Below are 18,490 nucleotides of genomic sequence, written 5' to 3' on the forward strand. Positions count from 1 at the left end.
CACAGTAGAAATTTTTTTTTTTCTTGGCACAAGCAAGCGGCTTCGTATGCTTGGATAACACGTATTCGTCTGTTTCCTGGGTTTCGGCATAGCGGGTAGATAGGTAGGGATAAAAAAAGAACATACTACTGGGAGAAATGCACTAGATCGGGTAATTGTGCGAGGTTACGTGGCGGTATGTGTCCGCAGGAAGGGACAGATATATAGTAATTATTCAGCCAGATTTGCGGGGTCACTGATTATATATAAACGCCCTTTTCAGCCTTATAGATTGGAGTATCTCTTGATATCTCTCCGAATCTTCCTTCTATCATCCGCAAGCATGACTTCCCTCTACAGCCAGACCATCCCGGTCTTTATCAAGTACCTCCGCAACATGTCCGCCATGCTAGAAAAGAGCCAGAAATTTGCCGAGGAGAAAGGCATGAGTCCGGAGGAGTTACTCGGGTTTCGCCTGATCGACAACATGCGCCCGTCAGTTCCTCCCCCCTCACTGACCATGCGACCCCATCCTCACCCACCCCCATAGAATCCCCTATCAGGTTCAATCATGCTCCAACACCTCCAAGTGGCTCGCCGTGCGCGTCGCCGGGATGGAGAACGTCGTTCTCGAGGACAATGAGACGACTTTTGAACAGCTGCAGGCACGGATTGAGCGCACCATCGGTATCCTCGAGTCGCTCAAGCCGGATTGCATGGACGGGATGGAGGAGAAGGAAGTTCGGATGGAGACTGCCATTGGGACCTTTCAATTCACTGGCTCCAGATATGTATCGGAGTTTGCGATACCCAACTTTCATTTCCATCTCTCGACCTGCTATTGCATCATGCGCCATCTTGGGGTGCCACTGGACGCGGTGGATTACCTGAAGGATGTTTTTGTGAAGGTTTAGCAAGGCATCACCATATTTCGGAAAGCCGACAAACAAAAAAAAGGCTTCTTCAGAAGCTTCCCTCTAATACAAAAATGTTACTTATATCAGTATCGATGCAAGCCATCAGCGCCGGGACAACTTCTGCAGGCTTCAGACCGAAGAGAGAAAGTTGTACCCAATCAAGACGCTAAGGCCCGCTGTAACCCAACATTCTTGATGCGACGGCGCGTGAAGCGACTACAGAAGACGTTTGATGAGTTCTGTGCATTATGCAATGTTCCCCAATTGAGGCTCAATTAAGAGTGGGGTCGAGTCGACTACCTCTGCGAGAAAGAAACCTTCTCACTATTACGGTCTAACGGATCAAGTTTCTGGTGATCTCTTATGCAATCGCTACAATCCTCGCACCGTAGCATAAGCTCAAATTCTTCACCAGCGAGGAATGGGACGACCCAGACCAAGATTGGCAAGCAAGGTATCGCGGCAGCCTTGGAAAATACCTTGAGCCTTACCACAGACGTCTAACCAGCAAGAGCTAAGCATCAGCTACTGCATGGTCAGAGATTGAACGTGAAATGGCCGGTATACCTGAAGACTCGGCAATCACCATGTCAACCGCCCAGCTAGATGAGCTTACACAATATCTGAATCTAGTAAGTACTTATCAAGATAATGATCCAAGAGTACTCTAGCGTATTAGAAATGCTGTCTAGGTTATATTATTTTAATATCCATTCTGAAAGCAATATTTTGAGGAGTTATGAAGTTGTCATTCATCGCATTTAATGTATGTTTTAGGCAAGCTCGCTGACCAGTTACGTTGACTAGTTAGTCAGTTAACTAGTTAGTTATTGCCCGATCGATGACCTCAATATACGCCGACCCCACGTTTTACCGATCGCAGCCAGCGCTGTCTACGGCAACGCTGCGATGCATCCGGCCTTGGGGAGTGTGGCCCTACGGAATACCACTCGTGACGGTTCGTAGACAGAGCGAGGGAAGAGAAACCCGTCGATTCCCGTCGAAAAAGCCATCCCTTTCACAGAAAAGCAAAAAAGCCCCCCGGCTATAGCCCCAGCGTTCGTGGCGCTGCAGAAGATAGATTAATCCCGATCGCAGTCCGACGAGTCTCGACGCAGAAAAAAGTCGCCGACTCGGTGTCCGAGCCCGGAGCTGGGGTTCTGGACCCCGAGGCGATGCTGGATGGCTACCGCGATTCTGGAGATGCGTCAATCGCAGCGTGCCCGAGAGTAGGGACAGCTATAGGGAAGACAGCCAGACCAGACCAAGTAGGAGCAGGAAGTGGTGGGAAGGCGCAGTGGGGCCCAACAAGAAGGGAGTTGGGGAAAGCCGGGTTCAGGTACCGCGACCGCGTGTTGATTATGGGCCAGTGACTTGTATCGCGGTTGGGAACTCCACTCCCCGGTGGGACATCCTCATCATTTTTTCTTCTCTCTAATAGTGCTGTTTCGTACTCCGACACGAACCTTTTTCGTGTATTCCTTATTCCCCCTCGGGTTTTGGTGGTAACCCGGTGAGTTCCCTATTGCAGTATTGGCATCGTCCCATTGCAACCCTGCCTGTCAACGGTGCTCCGCTGTCCGTTTGCGACCAAATTCGAGTCCCTGAGCTGGAGCTAGACCCTGCCCCTGCATCTCGTTCCGATGCTGATGGCTTACGCCGAATGCCGCTGACTCGAGAATCTTGCAGTCCAAAAAGAACTTTCCCTTCCTCCATTCTCCTTCCCTTCTTCCCTTCTTCCCGCCCGCGACAGCCAGAACCACCCGGGCTTTCGTCGCCACGCCTACCATTGTACATTATTACTCTATCCAGCTGCGCTGTTTAATATCGAATCGCTTGGTCGAACGACCCTACATGGGACAGTGAGAGTCCTGTCTGATTGATTTGCGTGCATCATGGGCGTCACAAACGGCACCTCGCCGGTCAACGGCCACGGCAGCTCCAACGCTGCCAAATACGACCTTCCTTCACATTTCATCGGCGGCAACCACCTCGACGTAGCACCCCCAAGCAATGTGAAGGACTTCGTGGCCCGCCATGGCGGTCACTCCGTCATTACCTCGGTAAGTGCGGCGTCGTGGGGGGTTTGGATCTGGATCCGCGATGCGCTGATCCGGAGTGGGAGACCTCGAACTAGAAATGAAAGCACAACAGCATCTAATCGAATGGTCTGCTATAGGTTCTGATTGCCAACAACGGTATCGCCGCCGTCAAAGAGATCCGTTCCGTGCGGAAATGGGCCTACGAGACCTTCGGCAACGAGCGCGCCATCCAGTTTACTGTCATGGCCACCCCCGAGGATCTACACGCAAACGCCGACTACATTCGTATGGCCGACCAATATGTCGAGGTCCCCGGTGGAACAAATAATAATAATTATGCCAACGTCGAGCTGATTGTCGACGTGGCGGAGCGGATGGATGTCCACGCCGTGTGGGCTGGATGGTAAGAGGAGCCTTTCCCCCATGACCGGGGAGCAGTGTTGGACTGATACAATCTTGCGCAGGGGTCACGCTTCCGAGAATCCTCGGTTACCCGAATCCCTGGCGGCGTCGCCAAAGAAGATCATTTTCATTGGCCCTCCCGCTTCGGCCATGCGCTCGCTCGGAGACAAGATCTCCTCGACAATTGTCGCACAGCATGCCGGTGTGCCATGTATCCCTTGGTCGGGAACTGGCGTTGAAGAGGTGAAGATTGACAACAACGGCATCGTGACGGTGGAGGACGATGTGTACAACCGTGGTTGCACCCAGTCCCCGGAAGAGGGTCTCGCGAAAGCCAAGGAGATCGGTTTCCCCGTCATGATCAAGGCTTCCGAAGGTGGTGGTGGTAAGGGTATTCGCAAGGTCGAGAAGGAAGAGGACTTTGTGTCTCTGTACAACGCCGCCGCAAACGAGATTCCCGGATCGCCTATTTTCATTATGAAGTTGGCCGGCAACGCCCGCCATTTGGAGGTCCAGCTGCTGGCCGATCAGTACGGCAACAACATCTCCCTCTTCGGCCGTGACTGCTCCGTCCAGCGTCGTCACCAGAAGATCATTGAGGAGGCTCCGGTCACCATTGCCAAGCCCATCACTTTCCAGGCTATGGAGCGCGCGGCCGTCAGCCTGGGTCGGTTGGTCGGTTACGTCTCCGCGGGTACCGTCGAGTACTTGTACTCGCATGCCGATGACAAGTTCTACTTCCTGGAGTTGAACCCCCGTCTCCAGGTCGAGCACCCTACCACCGAGATGGTGTCTGGAGTCAACCTGCCCGCTGCTCAGCTCCAGATTGCCATGGGTATCCCTCTGCACCAGATCCGCGACATTCGTCTGCTGTACGGCGTTGACCCCAGCACCTCTGCCGAGATCGACTTCGACTTCTCCAGCGAGGAGAGCCTCCAGACCCAGCGCCGCCCCCAGCCCAAGGGCCACACCACTGCCTGCCGTATCACCTCCGAAGACCCTGGCGAGGGCTTTAAGCCTTCCAGCGGTACCATGCATGAGCTGAACTTCCGCAGTTCGTCCAATGTGTGGGGTTACTTCTCTGTCGGTACTGCCGGTGGTATCCACAGCTTTTCGGACAGTCAGTTCGGTCACATCTTCGCCTACGGTGAAAACCGTTCTGCCTCGCGGAAGCACATGGTTGTCGCTCTGAAGGAACTGAGCATTCGTGGTGATTTCCGGACCACTGTCGAATACCTCATCAAGCTGCTGGAGACTCCTGCTTTCGAGGACAACACTATCACTACCGGTTGGCTGGACCAGCTTATTTCCAACAAGCTGACCGCGGAGCGTCCCGACCCCATTGTTGCCGTCATTTGCGGTGCGGTCACCAAGGCCCACATCTCCAGCGAGGCTGGTGTCGAGGAGTACCGCAAGGGTCTTGAGAAGGGCCAGGTGCCCGGAAAGGACATCCTGAAGACCGTTTTCCCCGTGGACTTCATCTACGAGGGCGCCCGCTACAAGTTCACTGCCACCCGTGCCGGATTCGACAGCTACCACCTGTTCATCAACGGTTCGAAGTGCTCGGTTGGTGTCCGTGCTCTGGCTGACGGCGGTCTCCTGGTTCTGCTCAGCGGTCGCAGCCACAACGTCTACTGGAAGGAGGAGCCCGCTGCCACCCGTCTGAGTGTGGACGGCAAGACCTGCCTCCTGGAGCAGGAGAACGACCCTACGCAGCTCCGCTCTCCGTCGCCCGGTAAGCTGGTCAAGTTCACTGTTGAGACCGGTGAACACGTTCGCGCTGGCCAGCCGTACGCTGAAGTCGAGGTCATGAAGATGTACATGCCCCTCATTGCCCAGGAGGACGGTATCGTGCAGCTCATCAAGCAGCCCGGTGCTACCCTGGAGGCTGGTGACATCCTTGGTATCCTCGCTCTGGATGATCCCTCGCGTGTTAAGCATGCCCACCCCTTCACTGGCCAGCTGCCCGATCTTGGCTCTCCCACCGTGGCTGGTAACAAGCCGCCCCAGCGCTTCTCTCTGCTCTACAGCATCCTGGAGAACATCCTCCGTGGTTTCGACAACCAGGTCATCATGGGTGCTACCCTGAAGGATTTGGTGGAGGTGCTGCGTAACCCCGACCTCCCATACGGAGAGTGGAGTGCGCAATCTTCGGCTCTGCACTCTCGTATGCCCCAGAAGCTGGATGCCCAGTTGCAGAACGTCGTGGACCGCGCCAAGGGGCGCCAGGCTGAGTTCCCTGCCAAGCAGCTTCAGAAGACTATTGTTCGCTTCATCGAGGACAACGTCAACCCCGGCGATGCTGAGATCCTCAAGACCACCCTTCTGCCCTTGGTCCAGGTCATCAACAAGTATCTGGATGGCCTGAAGACTAACGAGTACAATATCTTTATTGGTCTCTTGGAGCAGTACTACGAGGTGGAGAAGCTGTTCTCCACCGGCACCAAGCGTGATGAGGATGTCATCCTGAAGCTCCGTGAAGAGAACAAGGACGACATCACCAAGGTGGTCCACACTGTCCTGTCCCACAGCCGCATCGGATCTAAGAACAACTTGATTCTGGCCATTCTGGACTTGTACCGCCCCAACAAGCCCCATGTTGGCAACGTTGGCAAGCACTTCAAGCCTATTCTCAAGAAGCTGACTGAACTTGAGTCTCGTTCCACTGCCAAGGTCAGCCTCAAGGCCCGTGAGGTTCTCATTCAGTGTGCTATGCCTTCTCTCGAGGAGCGCCTGTCGCAGCTGGAGCATATCCTGCGGTCTTCCGTGGTTGAGTCTCGTTATGGCGAGACTGGGTGGGAGCACCGCGAGCCCGATTTCGAGGTTCTGAAGGAGGTCGTTGACTCGAAGTACACTGTGTTTGATGTCCTTCCTCGCTTCTTTATTCACCAGGACCCGTGGGTCACCCTGGCGTCGCTGGAGGTCTATGTGCGTCGGTCTTACCGTGCCTATACCCTCAAGTCGATTGACTACAACCCTGCGAGCGAGCCTCCCTTCTTGTCGTGGGACTTCACCCTTGACAAGCTGGGCCAGCCTGAGTTCGGCCCTGTTCACTCCACCCAGCCCTCTGCCCCTGGCACGCCCACTGCTGAGTCAAACCCCTTCAAGCGGATCAACTCGATCAGTGACATGTCCTACATCTCCAATGATCCTTCTTCGGAACCCGTGCGTAAGGGTGTGATCATTCCCGTGCAATACCTGGAGGAGACGGAAGAGTTCCTGGCCAAGGCTCTGGAGGCCTTCCCCCGTCACGGTTCCAAGGCCAAGCGCGCCAGTGACCACGGCCTGCTTGCCAACCTCGAAGGCAAGCGTCGTCCTCAAAGCAAGGCAGAGAACGAGAACGATCTCACCGGTGTTCTCAACATTGCCGTCCGCGACATCGAGGACCAAGATGATAGCCAGATTGTCGCCCAGATGCAGAAGCTGCTTGCCGATTCCAAGGAAGAACTTCTTGCCCGCCGCATCCGCCGCATCACTTTCATCTGCGCCAAGAACGGTGTTTACCCCGGCTACTTCACCTTCCGTGGACCTCTGTACGAGGAGGACGAGAGTATCCGCCACAACGAGCCTGCCCTGGCTTTCCAGCTTGAGCTTGGCCGCCTCTCCAAGTTCAAGATCACTCCTGTCTTCACCGAGAACCGTAACATCCACGTCTACGAGGCGATTGGCAAGGGTCCCGAGAACGACAAGGCCGTTGACAAGCGCTACTTCGTTCGTGCTGTGGTCAGCCCTGGTCGTCTGCGTGACGATATTCCTACTGCCGAGTACCTGATTTCGGAGGCTGACCGGTTGATGAACGACATCTTGGACGCGCTGGAGATCATTGGCAACAACAACTCCGATCTTAACCACATCTTTATCAACTTCTCCCCCGTCTTCAACCTCCAGCCCATCGATGTGGAGCAGGCTCTCGCCGGTTTCCTCGACCGCTTTGGCCGTCGCCTGTGGCGCCTGCGTGTGACCGGCGCAGAGATCCGCATTCTCTGCACCGATCCTACCACCGGCATGCCCTACCCGCTCCGTGTTATCATCAGCAACACCTACGGATTCATCATCCAGGTGGAGCTCTACATTGAGCGGAAGTCCGAGAAGGGTGAGTGGATCTTCCAGAGCATTGGTGGCACCACCAAGCTTGGATCCATGCACATGCGCCCTGTCTCTACTCCTTACCCTACCAAGGAGTGGCTGCAGCCCAAGCGCTACAAGGCCCACCTGATGGGAACTCAGTACGTCTACGATTTCCCTGAGCTCTTCCGCCAGGCCTTCCAGAACAGCTGGACCAAGGCCCTTGACAAGATCCCCTCCCTCCTGTCTCAGCGCCCTCCCGTTGGCGAGTGCATTGACTACAACGAGCTGGTCCTTGATGACACCGACAATCTCGTTGAGGTCTCCCGCGAGCCCGGTACCAACACCCACGGTATGGTTGGCTGGATTGTTACTGCTCGTACTCCTGAGTACCCGCGTGGTCGCCGCTTCATTATCGTCGCCAACGACATCACCTTCCAGATTGGTTCCTTCGGTCCTCAGGAGGATAAGTTCTTCCACAAGTGCACTGAGCTCGCTCGCAAGCTTGGCATCCCTCGTATCTACCTATCTGCCAACTCCGGTGCCCGCATTGGTATGGCCGACGAGCTGATCCCGTACTTCTCGGTTGCCTGGAATGATGCCAAGAAGCCTGAGGCCGGATTCAAGTACCTCTACCTCACTCCCGAGGTCAAGAAGCGTTTCGACGCCAGCAAGAAGAAGGAGGTCATTACCGAGCTCATCCACGATGAAGGCGAGGAGCGTCACAAGATCACCACCGTCATCGGTGCCAAGGATGGCCTTGGTGTTGAGTGTCTGAAAGGCTCCGGTCTGATTGCCGGTGCCACCTCCAAGGCTTATGAAGACATCTTCACCATCACCCTGGTCACTTGCCGTTCCGTCGGTATTGGTGCCTACTTGGTTCGTCTGGGCCAGCGTGCCATCCAGGTTGAGGGCCAGCCCATCATCCTCACTGGTGCTCCCGCTATCAACAAGCTGCTTGGTCGTGAGGTCTACACCTCCAACTTGCAGCTCGGTGGCACCCAGATCATGTACCAGAACGGTGTCTCGCATATGACTGCCAACGACGACTTTGAGGGTGTGCAGAAGATCGTGGAGTGGATGTCTTTCGTTCCCGACAAGAAGGGCGCTCCGATCCCCATCCGCCCATGGTCGGATGACTGGGACCGCGACGTGGCCTACTTCCCTCCGGCCAAGCAGATCTACGACCCCAGATGGCTCATTGCTGGTAAGCAGGAGGAGGAGGGATTCCTGCCGGGTCTGTTCGACAAGGACTCCTTTGAGGAGGCTCTTGGCGGGTGGGCTCGCACCGTTGTCGTCGGTCGTGCCCGTCTTGGTGGTATCCCCATGGGTGTGATCGCCGTTGAGACCCGCTCCGTTGAGAACGTCACGCCGGCTGACCCTGCCAACCCTGACTCGATGGAGATGATCACTCAGGAGGCGGGTGGTGTGTGGTACCCCAACTCGGCCTACAAGACCGCCCAGGCTCTGCGTGACTTCAACAACGGTGAGCAGCTTCCGGTGATGATCCTGGCCAACTGGAGAGGTTTCTCTGGTGGTCAGCGCGACATGTACAACGAGGTGCTCAAGTACGGTTCGTACATTGTTGATGCACTGGTCAAGTACGAGCAGCCCATCTTCGTGTACATTCCTCCCTTCGGCGAGCTCCGTGGTGGTTCTTGGGTAAGTCTGCTCTTTCCTCGCGTCTGTTCATAATCACTAACGATTGTCCCCAGGTCGTCATCGATCCTACCATCAACCCGGATCAGATGGAGATGTATGCCGACGAGGATGCCCGTGGTGGTGTTCTCGAGCCCGAGGGTATCGTGAACATCAAGTACCGCCGCGACAAGCAGCTGGACACCATGGCGCGCCTTGACCCTGCCTACGGCGAGCTGCGCCGGTCGCTGGAGGACTCGTCCCTCAGCAAGGAGCAGCTGTCTGAGATCAAGACCAAGATGGCCGAGCGCGAGGAGCAGCTGCTGCCGGTCTACTTGCAGGTTGCCCTCCAGTTCGCCGATCTGCACGACCGCGCGGGCCGCATGCAAGCCAAGAACACCATCCGCCAGCCCCTGCGCTGGCAGAACGCCCGTCGCTTCTTCTACTGGCGTCTGCGCCGCCGTCTCAGTGAAGAGCTGATCGTCAAGCGCATGGTCGCGGCCTCCACCGCCCCTGCGCCCCGCAACGGCGCCTCCGGCGCCATTCCCTCGTCCGGCATCACCCACACTACCCCCGAGTCCCCTCGTGCCACGCACCTGCGCACCCTGCACGCCTGGACTGGTCTGCTGGGCGAGGAGCTCGAGCACGATGACCGCAAGGTCGCCACCTGGTACGAGGACAACAAGAAGCTCATCCAGAGCAAGGTCGAGGCACTGCGCGCCGACGGCATCGCCTTCGAGGTTGCGCAGCTGCTCATCGGCAACAAGGAGGGTGGTCTCCGCGGTGTCCGCCAGGTACTCTCCATGCTCCCCGTTGAGGAGCGCGAAGCGGTCCTGAAGGAACTCGGCTCGGCATAAACCACCCACTTCTGCTCTGGCGGAAGGGGGATAGAGATGGATTGGAGCCTTTCATGACTTGATGTGTTTTTCCTTTTCTATTCGTGTCTTGTCTTTTCTGTTTTGTTCTGTATACAGAGTGTATCGGTGTTTCGTGTTTGATTTCATTCTAGGTTTTCTCATGTTGATGAGTTTCGTCCAATAATAATTGGGTTTCTTTACTGGTCTGCGTCGGCGTAATGAAACGCCTGCAATTTATCCGTCGTAGTCGAAGGAGATCTCTGAATCCGCATGATGTAGACTCCAGGGTTGTTGCCCGCAGAACAAAGTCAGTCGTCCTACTGACTATGTTTGATTCTGATCAAGCAATTGGCGTCAACCATGGAGGTTCTCTACTAAGGTATAGCCGGGGTCTGCCGATTGCCTTGTAGAACCAAAACCACCATTCAAACAAACTACGGTAGTGCTTATTAGAACGGAGCTATCAATCTTAATACTGCTTCTTTCTACAGTGACCTATCCGTCCAGGCTACATTAGGTCAACGGCCGCTAGGTTACGATATTACTGCAGTAGTCCCTAGGGCGAGCATTGCGTACTGCAACGGACGTCAAGTCGCGAGCGGCAGGATGGGGGCGCATCTATGCATCAATGGGCATGCACGACCCTCACGCCAGCACAGAAACCGGCTGACCCGCAAGCCCAGCAGGGTCGAAAGGGGAGGGAGATGGTTGCATTGGTCAACTATCCCGAAACGCAACAAGGATATTAAAATGCCCGCCACCGCGCGTGTCCCGCAGGCCGACAAAGGAGAAACAGGAGAATCCATGGTCGCTTTGGGGAGGAATCCATCAGTTGCTCTGGGTCTTTTCTAGGATGACCAGCATGGCCTTGTCGCCGTGGCCCTTTACGTAGTCGATCAGCTCGGCCGCGACAACCGTCACTCGCTTCTCGGCCTCCAGCCGCTCGACTTCCGCCTGGAAGCCGCCAGACACCCAGATCGCGTCGAGGATGGTGGCGACCACGATGCCGTGCGGCCGGGTGACGCGCACGAGCTCGCGCAGCGCCGGGTCGGGCCCGACGTGGCCGAGCGTGAAGGTGCCGACGCACACGACAATGTCGTAGACGTCATCTGCCGGGGCGATGGGGCGGGTTAGGTCTGCCTGGGCCAGGTGTCGGTAGACGCCGGTCTGGCGGGCGACGTCAAGCATGGCGGGGGATAGGTCGAGGCCGTCGATGGCTTTGGGGCTGGCGAGGGCGAGCGCGTGGCCGACGAGGCCGGTGCCGCAGCCGGCGTCGAGGATGACGCTGTCGCCGGGGTCAATTGGGGACTTGAAGTTGTGCTGGATGGCGGCTTGCGCGACGAGGACGGGGGCGACGTAGTCTTGGGCTGCGTTGCTGACTTCGTCGTTGTATGTCGCCGCCCATTTGTCGTATATCGACATGCATTCTTGGACGTTTGGGCTTGCGCGGGCTTGGCCTAGGTATAGATTGGTAGCTGGGATGGACGCGGACATGATGGTATGAGACTGGGGGGGGGGTTTTCTTGCAGGTGGTTTGGTGAATTGGGAGGGACGTGTCGAGGTCTCGTCTGCTGTTCTCCCATCCTGTTCTCCCTCGTTCTTATAGCTAGGGAAACCACTGGTATACTTCACGTAGACGAGGTACTTGGTATAGCAGATGGCGTGATTGGCGTGAGATGCATGAATGCATGATGCGGGGTTGTCATGCGGGGAAGAGACCAAGTCCTAAAGGGCGCCTGTCTGGTCGAGCATGATGTCGGTGGGCCGCGGAGAAAAGAATTGCATGAATGCTGCAGTGGGAATGGTGTCAATGGCTTCAAAGCAGGCCATTGATCTCCCTGGTTCTCGTTCACAATATACCGCGATCCAGACTCATCACCAGCGATAGAGTTCCCCTCTATGCTCCACTGATGCCATCGCCATCCACTGCTTTCCACCACGTTCCCACCGCCACCATGCGTCGTCGTCATGAAACCGGCTTGTGCTGCTTGTGGGCATCGTCCCCGGCATCGACATAGGCTACACCAGCTGCCCAGCCATGCATCACCTCCTCTCTGCCCGCTTGATCTGCATCTCACCATCGACCTCTTATATCGCTCACCTATCAGCAATGCCCTCATCCACACAGGCCCCTATTGGCCCTTCACTGCCACCGCAGTCGCCCGTGAAACGATCTCGGAGGCCCTGAGCGTCGTGAAGAGGCCGTGCGAGGCAAATCCCCCGATTGAAGGTCTGTATCCAAGGGTCCTCGATGCCCATGAGAGGCTGGTAGCAGACACCAGTTGATCACATACTCACCCGGCTCAGAAATCAATATCAAACAAGCACCGTTGCAGACACACAACTGTACCTCGGCATTTCCTTTCGCAGCCCTGACAGTCAAGCAGTCCCAACTGCTGGCCAGAGGAGCATGAGGCCCATCTCGCAGCCAAGTCTCTTGCCCAGGCAGACGCCCAGGCCAACGCAATGGATGCGTGGATGCCCGGCGAGACTGGAGCCGAGAGCGTCAGTCTCCGTCTGACAGCTTTCCCGTCGCATTTAGTGGGTCTGAAGATGCAAGGTACTTATTGGACCGGTGGATCGATTAACTTTGCAGGGCGAACTTGGCGCCGAGAAATACGCGAAAGAGGGGAAGTGGATGGCTCTGGGATATGCGTTGGGTGCTTTGCATTGCGTTCACTCGTGCCGGGCTGAGTCCTTCTATCTTGGAACAAAGAGCATCGACCGACTCTGAAGAGTCGCCTTGAAATCTTGCTTTCTGCAATTTGAACTGACTGTGCTACGTGAATAGCTCAGTGTCTGGTGAAGGCTGTCGACACATACTTCAGTATCCTGCGGAAGACATCCGCCCCCGGAAGCATTCTCTTCAAAATACCACCGGACAGGACAGACCATTCCAAGTGGAACGGCAGTGTCCTGTGGTTTCCTTTGGCTGGATTGGGTATTTCAACCTCGATGGGCTACCAACCACTATCTATGCCAAATTGATCTGACTGATACTACGGGAAAGAGTCTTTGAACTTGAAAAATTGCAACCCGACGGACTTGGTCGATTTGCAGTCTGCCAAAGATGGCGAACGTGCCGCAGGAATCCTGCAGCTGCCGATGTCAGTTTGACTCGCTCCTTGTCTAATCTAGGGGAAAGAGACAATCTCTAGTTTCTGATTTTTGCACGAATGAGATTCAGAATCACGCGAGGACAAATTCGCCCCCACAATCAGATCGCGAAGTACATACTGTGGGATCATAGTGTAGCCGAACAGGCTATTGCAGGCAACCGAGGAATCATTCCTCTTCGCAAATACATACCAATTCGGGATTGAAAGCTCAAGTGTTTATTCTGGTTCTCACCAGCGGAGAGCAGAAGGAGAGCAGATCTCCATCCACCACTGATGCATGCCGGTGGGGCTGGATCGCATGTCCACATCCTTCTAGCGTCGATTCACGATGATTCACCGTGACCAACCTCGCTAGTGTCAATACAACCTCCGACCCGTTCAGCGTGATGCTTAGCCCGAGCATCGTCTTCGTATCTTTCCCTCTTCCCAGTTCGTCGCGACAGGCATTCGGCATAAATAGCACTCTTCCTGCACACTGAACTGCATTACACAACTCCCATTCCCGTCGAATTAGCGACAGAACCACAACCCCCCGACACTATCAATGGCAGATTCCAACCCGGAGGGCTTCCTCACCGAGCTCCCACTCATCCCCGAAGATGAATTCTGCGTTTTCGGCACTGTCTACGCCTACCCGCAGCATGCCGACGCGCTCGAAGCCGTCTACGCCGAGACCACCCGGCTGGCCCAGTTCGAGCCGGGCACAATCTACTACTGCCTCTGCCGGGACGGCGACGATCGCACTGTCTTTCATTTCTTCGAGCGCTACAAGGGCCGCGCTGCGTTCGATGCGCATAACGCGCAGCCGATCATCCAGAAGCTGATGGCCGATCAGTATATCCGCGGCGTCAAGGCGAAGTTTATGAAGGCCATTGAGCCTGCGTCGCATTGAATGTCTCCACATGGATCGAGACGGGCAACAATCCAACCCAATCCAACCGGCTTTTACGGTGCATTGCTGGTGTGGCCGCTGGCGCTTCTTGACCACTCTCTGGGCATCCTATCTCGTGGAGAAAGCCCCAGAATGAAACAGTCAGCTGTGCTCATGGGATGCAGATGCGAACTATGACCTGATCTGGCCCAGACTGGGCATGCAGTTCTTGGAGCCAATCGATCTTGAGACCAGACCTCTCCAGAGTCTTCCAGTCCCATATATCTCTTCCTGGATAACGGGAACGGAGGTATGAAGACTTCCCAAAGTATTTGTATCAACCAGGTTGATTCCAAGTCAAGTAAAAACGGGCTCTTCAATTCCAGAACGGACTATAGTCAAGCACTCTCGAGTCGGGAATCCAATAACATCATAACAAATACATGATCACATTAAAAGCTCATTGAAAAGGTCAATGACGCCAACCCCTCCGACATAGAGGACAGGTCGGGTTCGTGGATCTGTCCAGCCATTGATTGATGCAGCTCTTGTGGAAGTTAGTTCCACATTGCACCTTGCACCACTCCAGCTCTTCATCTCCGGCTTCTCCATTTTCCTCCGCCGTATCGCTCGTCTCATCAGAGCCATCAGTATCTGTTTTGATCAGGGAATACAGGCAAATTCCGCAGTCTCCCTCTATCGGCCGGCGAACGGGACCGCGCGGGCGATCGACAGGACGGCTGCTCTGTGGAGCTGGTCTTGATTCGGTCTCCCGTGAAACGATCTCAGGGCGACTAGTATTCCTCGGGCTCGCTGCGCTTTGGGGGCTTGGGATCTGGGTCAGTGCCACTCGAGTGGCCTGCCTTCCTGGATCGGTTGCTTGCAGCCTTGAAATAGGCTGGATGATGACCCGTTGCCGTCGCACCGGTTCGGTGCTGATACTCGGACTGCTAGTGGAGATATTTATGCCCCTGGGGCTGTTGGCATTGATTGGACTGCGAGACGAGGAACTGGGGCTTCCATCCACTGTCCGCGGCGGCGTGATGGGAGGCGGAGGATTCAAAGCCCCAGTAGGAGCTTGATCGGCATCCTGGCGCTGTTGGAGCCTTTCGGTTAGTTCCTGGAGTCGTTGCTTCAAGACGGAGATTTGTTCGTTCAAATCATCCTCAGGAGTCTCCGGATGTATGCGTGCAGAAGACCGTCTAGATGTTACTCGGCGAAAGTGGGACCTCTGGGCTGCGCGTATTTGCTCCTTCCAGCGAGAAACAAGGCTTGCAGCATGGCTCTGGTGGTACCTTGTGCACAGAACTTGAGGAGCGAGGTCTTCGAGTAGATCATCAATGCGTCGTCCGGCACGAAGATCCTCGGTGCCCTCTTCTAGAAGATGCATTGCCCTGCGACGGCCGTTTTTATTTGTTCCCACTTTACAGCGCCGGCCCTTTGACGGGGCGATAGCAGTGCAGTAAGGCTCATCTTCCGGCTCGAGCCGAAGGATCTGAGAGAGATGGGGTAGGGAGGAATGTTCCACGCGAGTTGAAGGCATAGTGAGAGTACGTATTTCAGGATGACAATCCCGAGAGTAGGTATAAATCGGGTCGTTGAATGATTCAAGAAGTGACAGAGCAGCAGAGGAGCAGAGCAGCTTTATAACCCACGAGATCCGTCTCTGCATGAATTCCAACATGGCTGACCTCGAAAGCAGGACTTCGCGCTGCCACAGTTGTGGCGCAGCTCTGTAAACCCTGGCACGGCACGATGTAGCTGCAATCCATACGTCAACGCCGGTGTTCGAGATAGGCGACTAGACTCGACAGAGGATAGCCTAGGTCGGTTATACATCGGATATCGCCGGTACTACACAGGACGCTTCACAAAGTACGAATGCTCGGAACCTGACTGGACGTCTGGCACAAGCTACTGCAGCTTCAGTATGTTGGGTACGTAGTAGAGACTAGGAGCATTAGACTAGCAGGGTAGATGCATGATGGCGGCTAGATCGTTGTTTCCATTGGCCCCTAGACTGGCGATAATGTAACAGTAATTTCCACGAGGGCGCCGATCATGCAGCCATGACTCGCTTCCATCATAATAATAGCACACAGCTGCTTGCTATCGATTGCAGAGTGGCTGTGTCTTCCAGGCGGCCTTTTATCGTGCATGGATCTATAGATAGAGGTCGACTTGGTGCAAATAATGCTGTGGCTGTGTCTCGGCCCCCCTTCACATAGGCTAGTCTAAGTCTTTAGAAGTACAAGGAAAAGTGGTCTGTTCAAAGTCATCCTGAGTAACCAGCTTACCATCTCGCCCCAAGGTTGGGAAAGAAAGGAAGATTCTCCAGCTGTAACTGGGCCTCTTCTTGATATTATGTAACATGCCATAATACAGCCCTGGAGGATTCCTAAGAGACTTAAAACACTTAGAATGTTTGGAATTCTAGCTTCCAGTCGTTGTCTTCAGTTTTCTGTGTTCCGTTTTTACTCAGTTATCAGACTGCCAATGCAAACGAACACTGGCCTCGCAGGTGAAGGATTGGGGTATCCAATTCCACAGGAGATACCACATATGACTCAATTGAAAACTATCATGCAGGTGCAGTTCTCATTTCCACCGGCATAGTCAATTTGAAGCTCCCTTGTCAATAAGAAGCCTCACTATTGCCTCTTGGTCGCTTTGAGATTGGCGTTAACCCAAATTCAACCCCAGCATTCACATCTGCTCCTCCGGCGATTAGAAGCCTCACTGCCACCTCGTCGCCACTTTGAGAGGCACTGTAAAGCGGTGTCTATCCATAACTATCACTTGCATTCACATCTGCTCCGTTGTCGATAAGTAGTCGCGCCGTCTCCAAGTGACCGTTGTTGAGAGCGTATAAAAGTGGTGTCGACCCATAACTATCCCTAGCGTTCACATCCGCTCCGTTGTCGATGAGAGTCCTCACCACCGCCTCATAACCTAGCTCTGACGCCCGTGAAAGTGGTGTTCGCCTCTCATCTTGAATTCTGCCAATCACTCTTGTTGGCAGAGATAACCTTGTCATTTCTGCCCGATCCTCCTGGGTGGTCCAAGATAGAGGCAACTGAGGTTCGTATTTATTCCCGTCTACCTGTATCTCTGCAAGTCTCATCCTCAGGGCCATTCCAGTCCGGCCCTGATCGTTGAGAATACCGACAAGCAAGACGACCCACGTGAAAACACCTGCGGCTTTGGCAAGAATCTGGGGTCGGAGTTCTTCGACAACCGTTGAGTCTTCGATTCGAAGGCGGCCTGCGATATAGGTCTCTACATCCTTCTCATGGCCTGGCTGATCCTCCAGTGTCAGTCGTATCCCTCGGCGAGTGGCGAAGTAGGGATAATGCTGACTGGAAAAGCAGACCCGGAATGAGATGCCGTTCGCCATGGAGGATTCTGCGAGGTCCTCAAAGTATTGGACCACATCCACAACTTGTTGCTCATCACACTCGTCGAGGGCATCAATGAAGCAAGTAAAGGAGCGTTCACCCAGAGCAAAAACAGCGTCGCAAAAAATGTTCTTGAGGACATCCAAACAAGGCCAGTTATTTTGGCCCTCGTAAACAATTTCGGGGTCTTCCAAGAGTGTCTGGAGGTCAGGGTGGCCTTGGAGAAGCTGAAACAGCAATGACCGATACATCCCTATACTTGACCTTTCCATATATTCACCTCGGGCGTTGAAGAAGAATGAGGCCGCGAGCATGTTGTTGTGGCGGGCTTTTCTCATGCTCGAGTATGCGAATTTCATGATTGTCGACTTTCCCGCGCCTGGCTTCCCAGTAATCCACAAAAAGCCATGATGCTGCATCAATTTTCTGGAATCAAGCCATGCTTGGTAGTCAGGGTGACAGAGGAACCATTGGCAGGTTCTGGCATAGGCAGCTTTGATCGTCGATTTTCGCGTGTTGATTCGCTCAAACTGGAGTGAATCAAGTAAGCATTGCCGATGGTCGTGCGATACACAATGACCTGCAAATCAAGTATAAGCAGTGACCCAAGAATATTCCCGGGGCTACTGCCCGTGGATGCCTACTCACAGAGATATGTCTTTCTGGCGATTCTGAGCAGCGGTTCGGTCACAGGTAGCTCTTCGAGGAGTTCTCTTGCGTATGCGGCCGCGGTTGCTGCGGCATACATCTGCCAGGCATCATTTTTGTGAGAGTCCGAGTAGTTGGAAATTCCTCTGATTGGAAGACAAGGGAAGATCTCCATTAGACCAGCCGATTCCATTTCGAAGCAGATGACATCGAGCTGTCGCGCAACATGATCCCGAGCGATGCCACTTTTCATGACTTGATTGCCTGAAGCAATCGCGCCGTAGTGAATTTGAATATCGTCTGATATTCGTTTGCTTCGTGGGACTATCTTTGAATGGTCGCATCCATCACAGTCAGACGTCGAAGGATCATGATCATACGCCGCGAGAAAGAGGCGATCCGGAAGACTTGGACGACTATAGCCGGGGTAGCCTTCTAGTCAATTGCGATCACTGATACATTATTGCTGAGAATGACTATAGCCAGTTGGAAGAGGTGATCTGGTTAACAGTATAACTATGCCTGTAGTTAGTTGAGAAACCCTTGTCATAGTA

The 18,490-nt window shown here is 54.5% G+C and overlaps 7 protein-coding genes across 7 annotated transcripts; 4 read left to right on the top strand and 3 right to left on the bottom strand.

Annotated features, from left to right (window-relative positions):
• Nucleotides 1-322: 322 nt before the first annotated feature.
• N7459_001915 (DUF1993 domain-containing protein) lies at nucleotides 323-893 on the top strand (the record flags this gene model as incomplete). Its single annotated transcript, XM_056941100.1, has 2 exons — nucleotides 323-474; nucleotides 530-893. The coding sequence occupies 2 exons, from the start codon at nucleotides 323-325 to the stop codon at nucleotides 891-893; spliced, it is 516 nt and encodes a 171-aa protein (XP_056802955.1).
• A 1,898-nt stretch (nucleotides 894-2,791) lies between these two features.
• On the top strand, nucleotides 2,792-9,900 carry N7459_001916 (acetyl-CoA carboxylase ACC1; the record flags this gene model as incomplete). Its single annotated transcript, XM_056941101.1, has 4 exons — nucleotides 2,792-2,959; nucleotides 3,076-3,341; nucleotides 3,403-9,067; nucleotides 9,121-9,900. 4 exons carry the CDS (start codon nucleotides 2,792-2,794, stop codon nucleotides 9,898-9,900), a joined length of 6,879 nt encoding a protein of 2,292 aa, XP_056802956.1.
• An 828-nt stretch (nucleotides 9,901-10,728) lies between these two features.
• On the bottom strand, nucleotides 10,729-11,394 carry N7459_001917 (class I SAM-dependent DNA methyltransferase; the record flags this gene model as incomplete). The annotated part of the gene is made up of 1 exon (XM_056941102.1): nucleotides 10,729-11,394. One exon carries the CDS (start codon nucleotides 11,392-11,394, stop codon nucleotides 10,729-10,731), a length of 666 nt encoding a protein of 221 aa, XP_056802957.1.
• A 474-nt stretch (nucleotides 11,395-11,868) lies between these two features.
• N7459_001918 (uncharacterized protein) lies at nucleotides 11,869-13,017 on the top strand (the record flags this gene model as incomplete). The annotated part of the gene is made up of 5 exons (XM_056941103.1): nucleotides 11,869-12,130; nucleotides 12,305-12,441; nucleotides 12,497-12,560; nucleotides 12,692-12,841; nucleotides 12,911-13,017. The coding sequence occupies 5 exons, from the start codon at nucleotides 11,869-11,871 to the stop codon at nucleotides 13,015-13,017; spliced, it is 720 nt and encodes a 239-aa protein (XP_056802958.1).
• Nucleotides 13,018-13,563: 546 nt separating this feature from the next.
• Nucleotides 13,564-13,911, top strand: N7459_001919 (putative quinol monooxygenase; the record flags this gene model as incomplete). Its single annotated transcript, XM_056941104.1, has 1 exon — nucleotides 13,564-13,911. One exon carries the CDS (start codon nucleotides 13,564-13,566, stop codon nucleotides 13,909-13,911), a length of 348 nt encoding a protein of 115 aa, XP_056802959.1.
• Nucleotides 13,912-14,362: 451 nt separating this feature from the next.
• On the bottom strand, nucleotides 14,363-15,433 carry N7459_001920 (uncharacterized protein; the record flags this gene model as incomplete). Its single annotated transcript, XM_056941105.1, has 1 exon — nucleotides 14,363-15,433. The coding sequence occupies one exon, from the start codon at nucleotides 15,431-15,433 to the stop codon at nucleotides 14,363-14,365; it is 1,071 nt and encodes a 356-aa protein (XP_056802960.1).
• Nucleotides 15,434-16,525: 1,092 nt separating this feature from the next.
• N7459_001921 (ankyrin repeat domain-containing protein) lies at nucleotides 16,526-18,369 on the bottom strand (the record flags this gene model as incomplete). Its single annotated transcript, XM_056941106.1, has 3 exons — nucleotides 16,526-16,672; nucleotides 16,700-17,868; nucleotides 17,937-18,369. Coding segments are annotated over 3 exons (1,749 nt in total), but the record flags the coding sequence as incomplete, so codon positions are not given.
• Nucleotides 18,370-18,490: the final 121 nt, after the last annotated feature.

The sequence above is a fragment of the Penicillium hispanicum genome (assembly GCF_028827665.1).
Source record: "Penicillium hispanicum strain IBT 35686 chromosome Unknown utg000002l_segment0_segment0, whole genome shotgun sequence".
Classification (NCBI taxonomy): domain Eukaryota; kingdom Fungi; phylum Ascomycota; class Eurotiomycetes; order Eurotiales; family Aspergillaceae; genus Penicillium; species Penicillium hispanicum.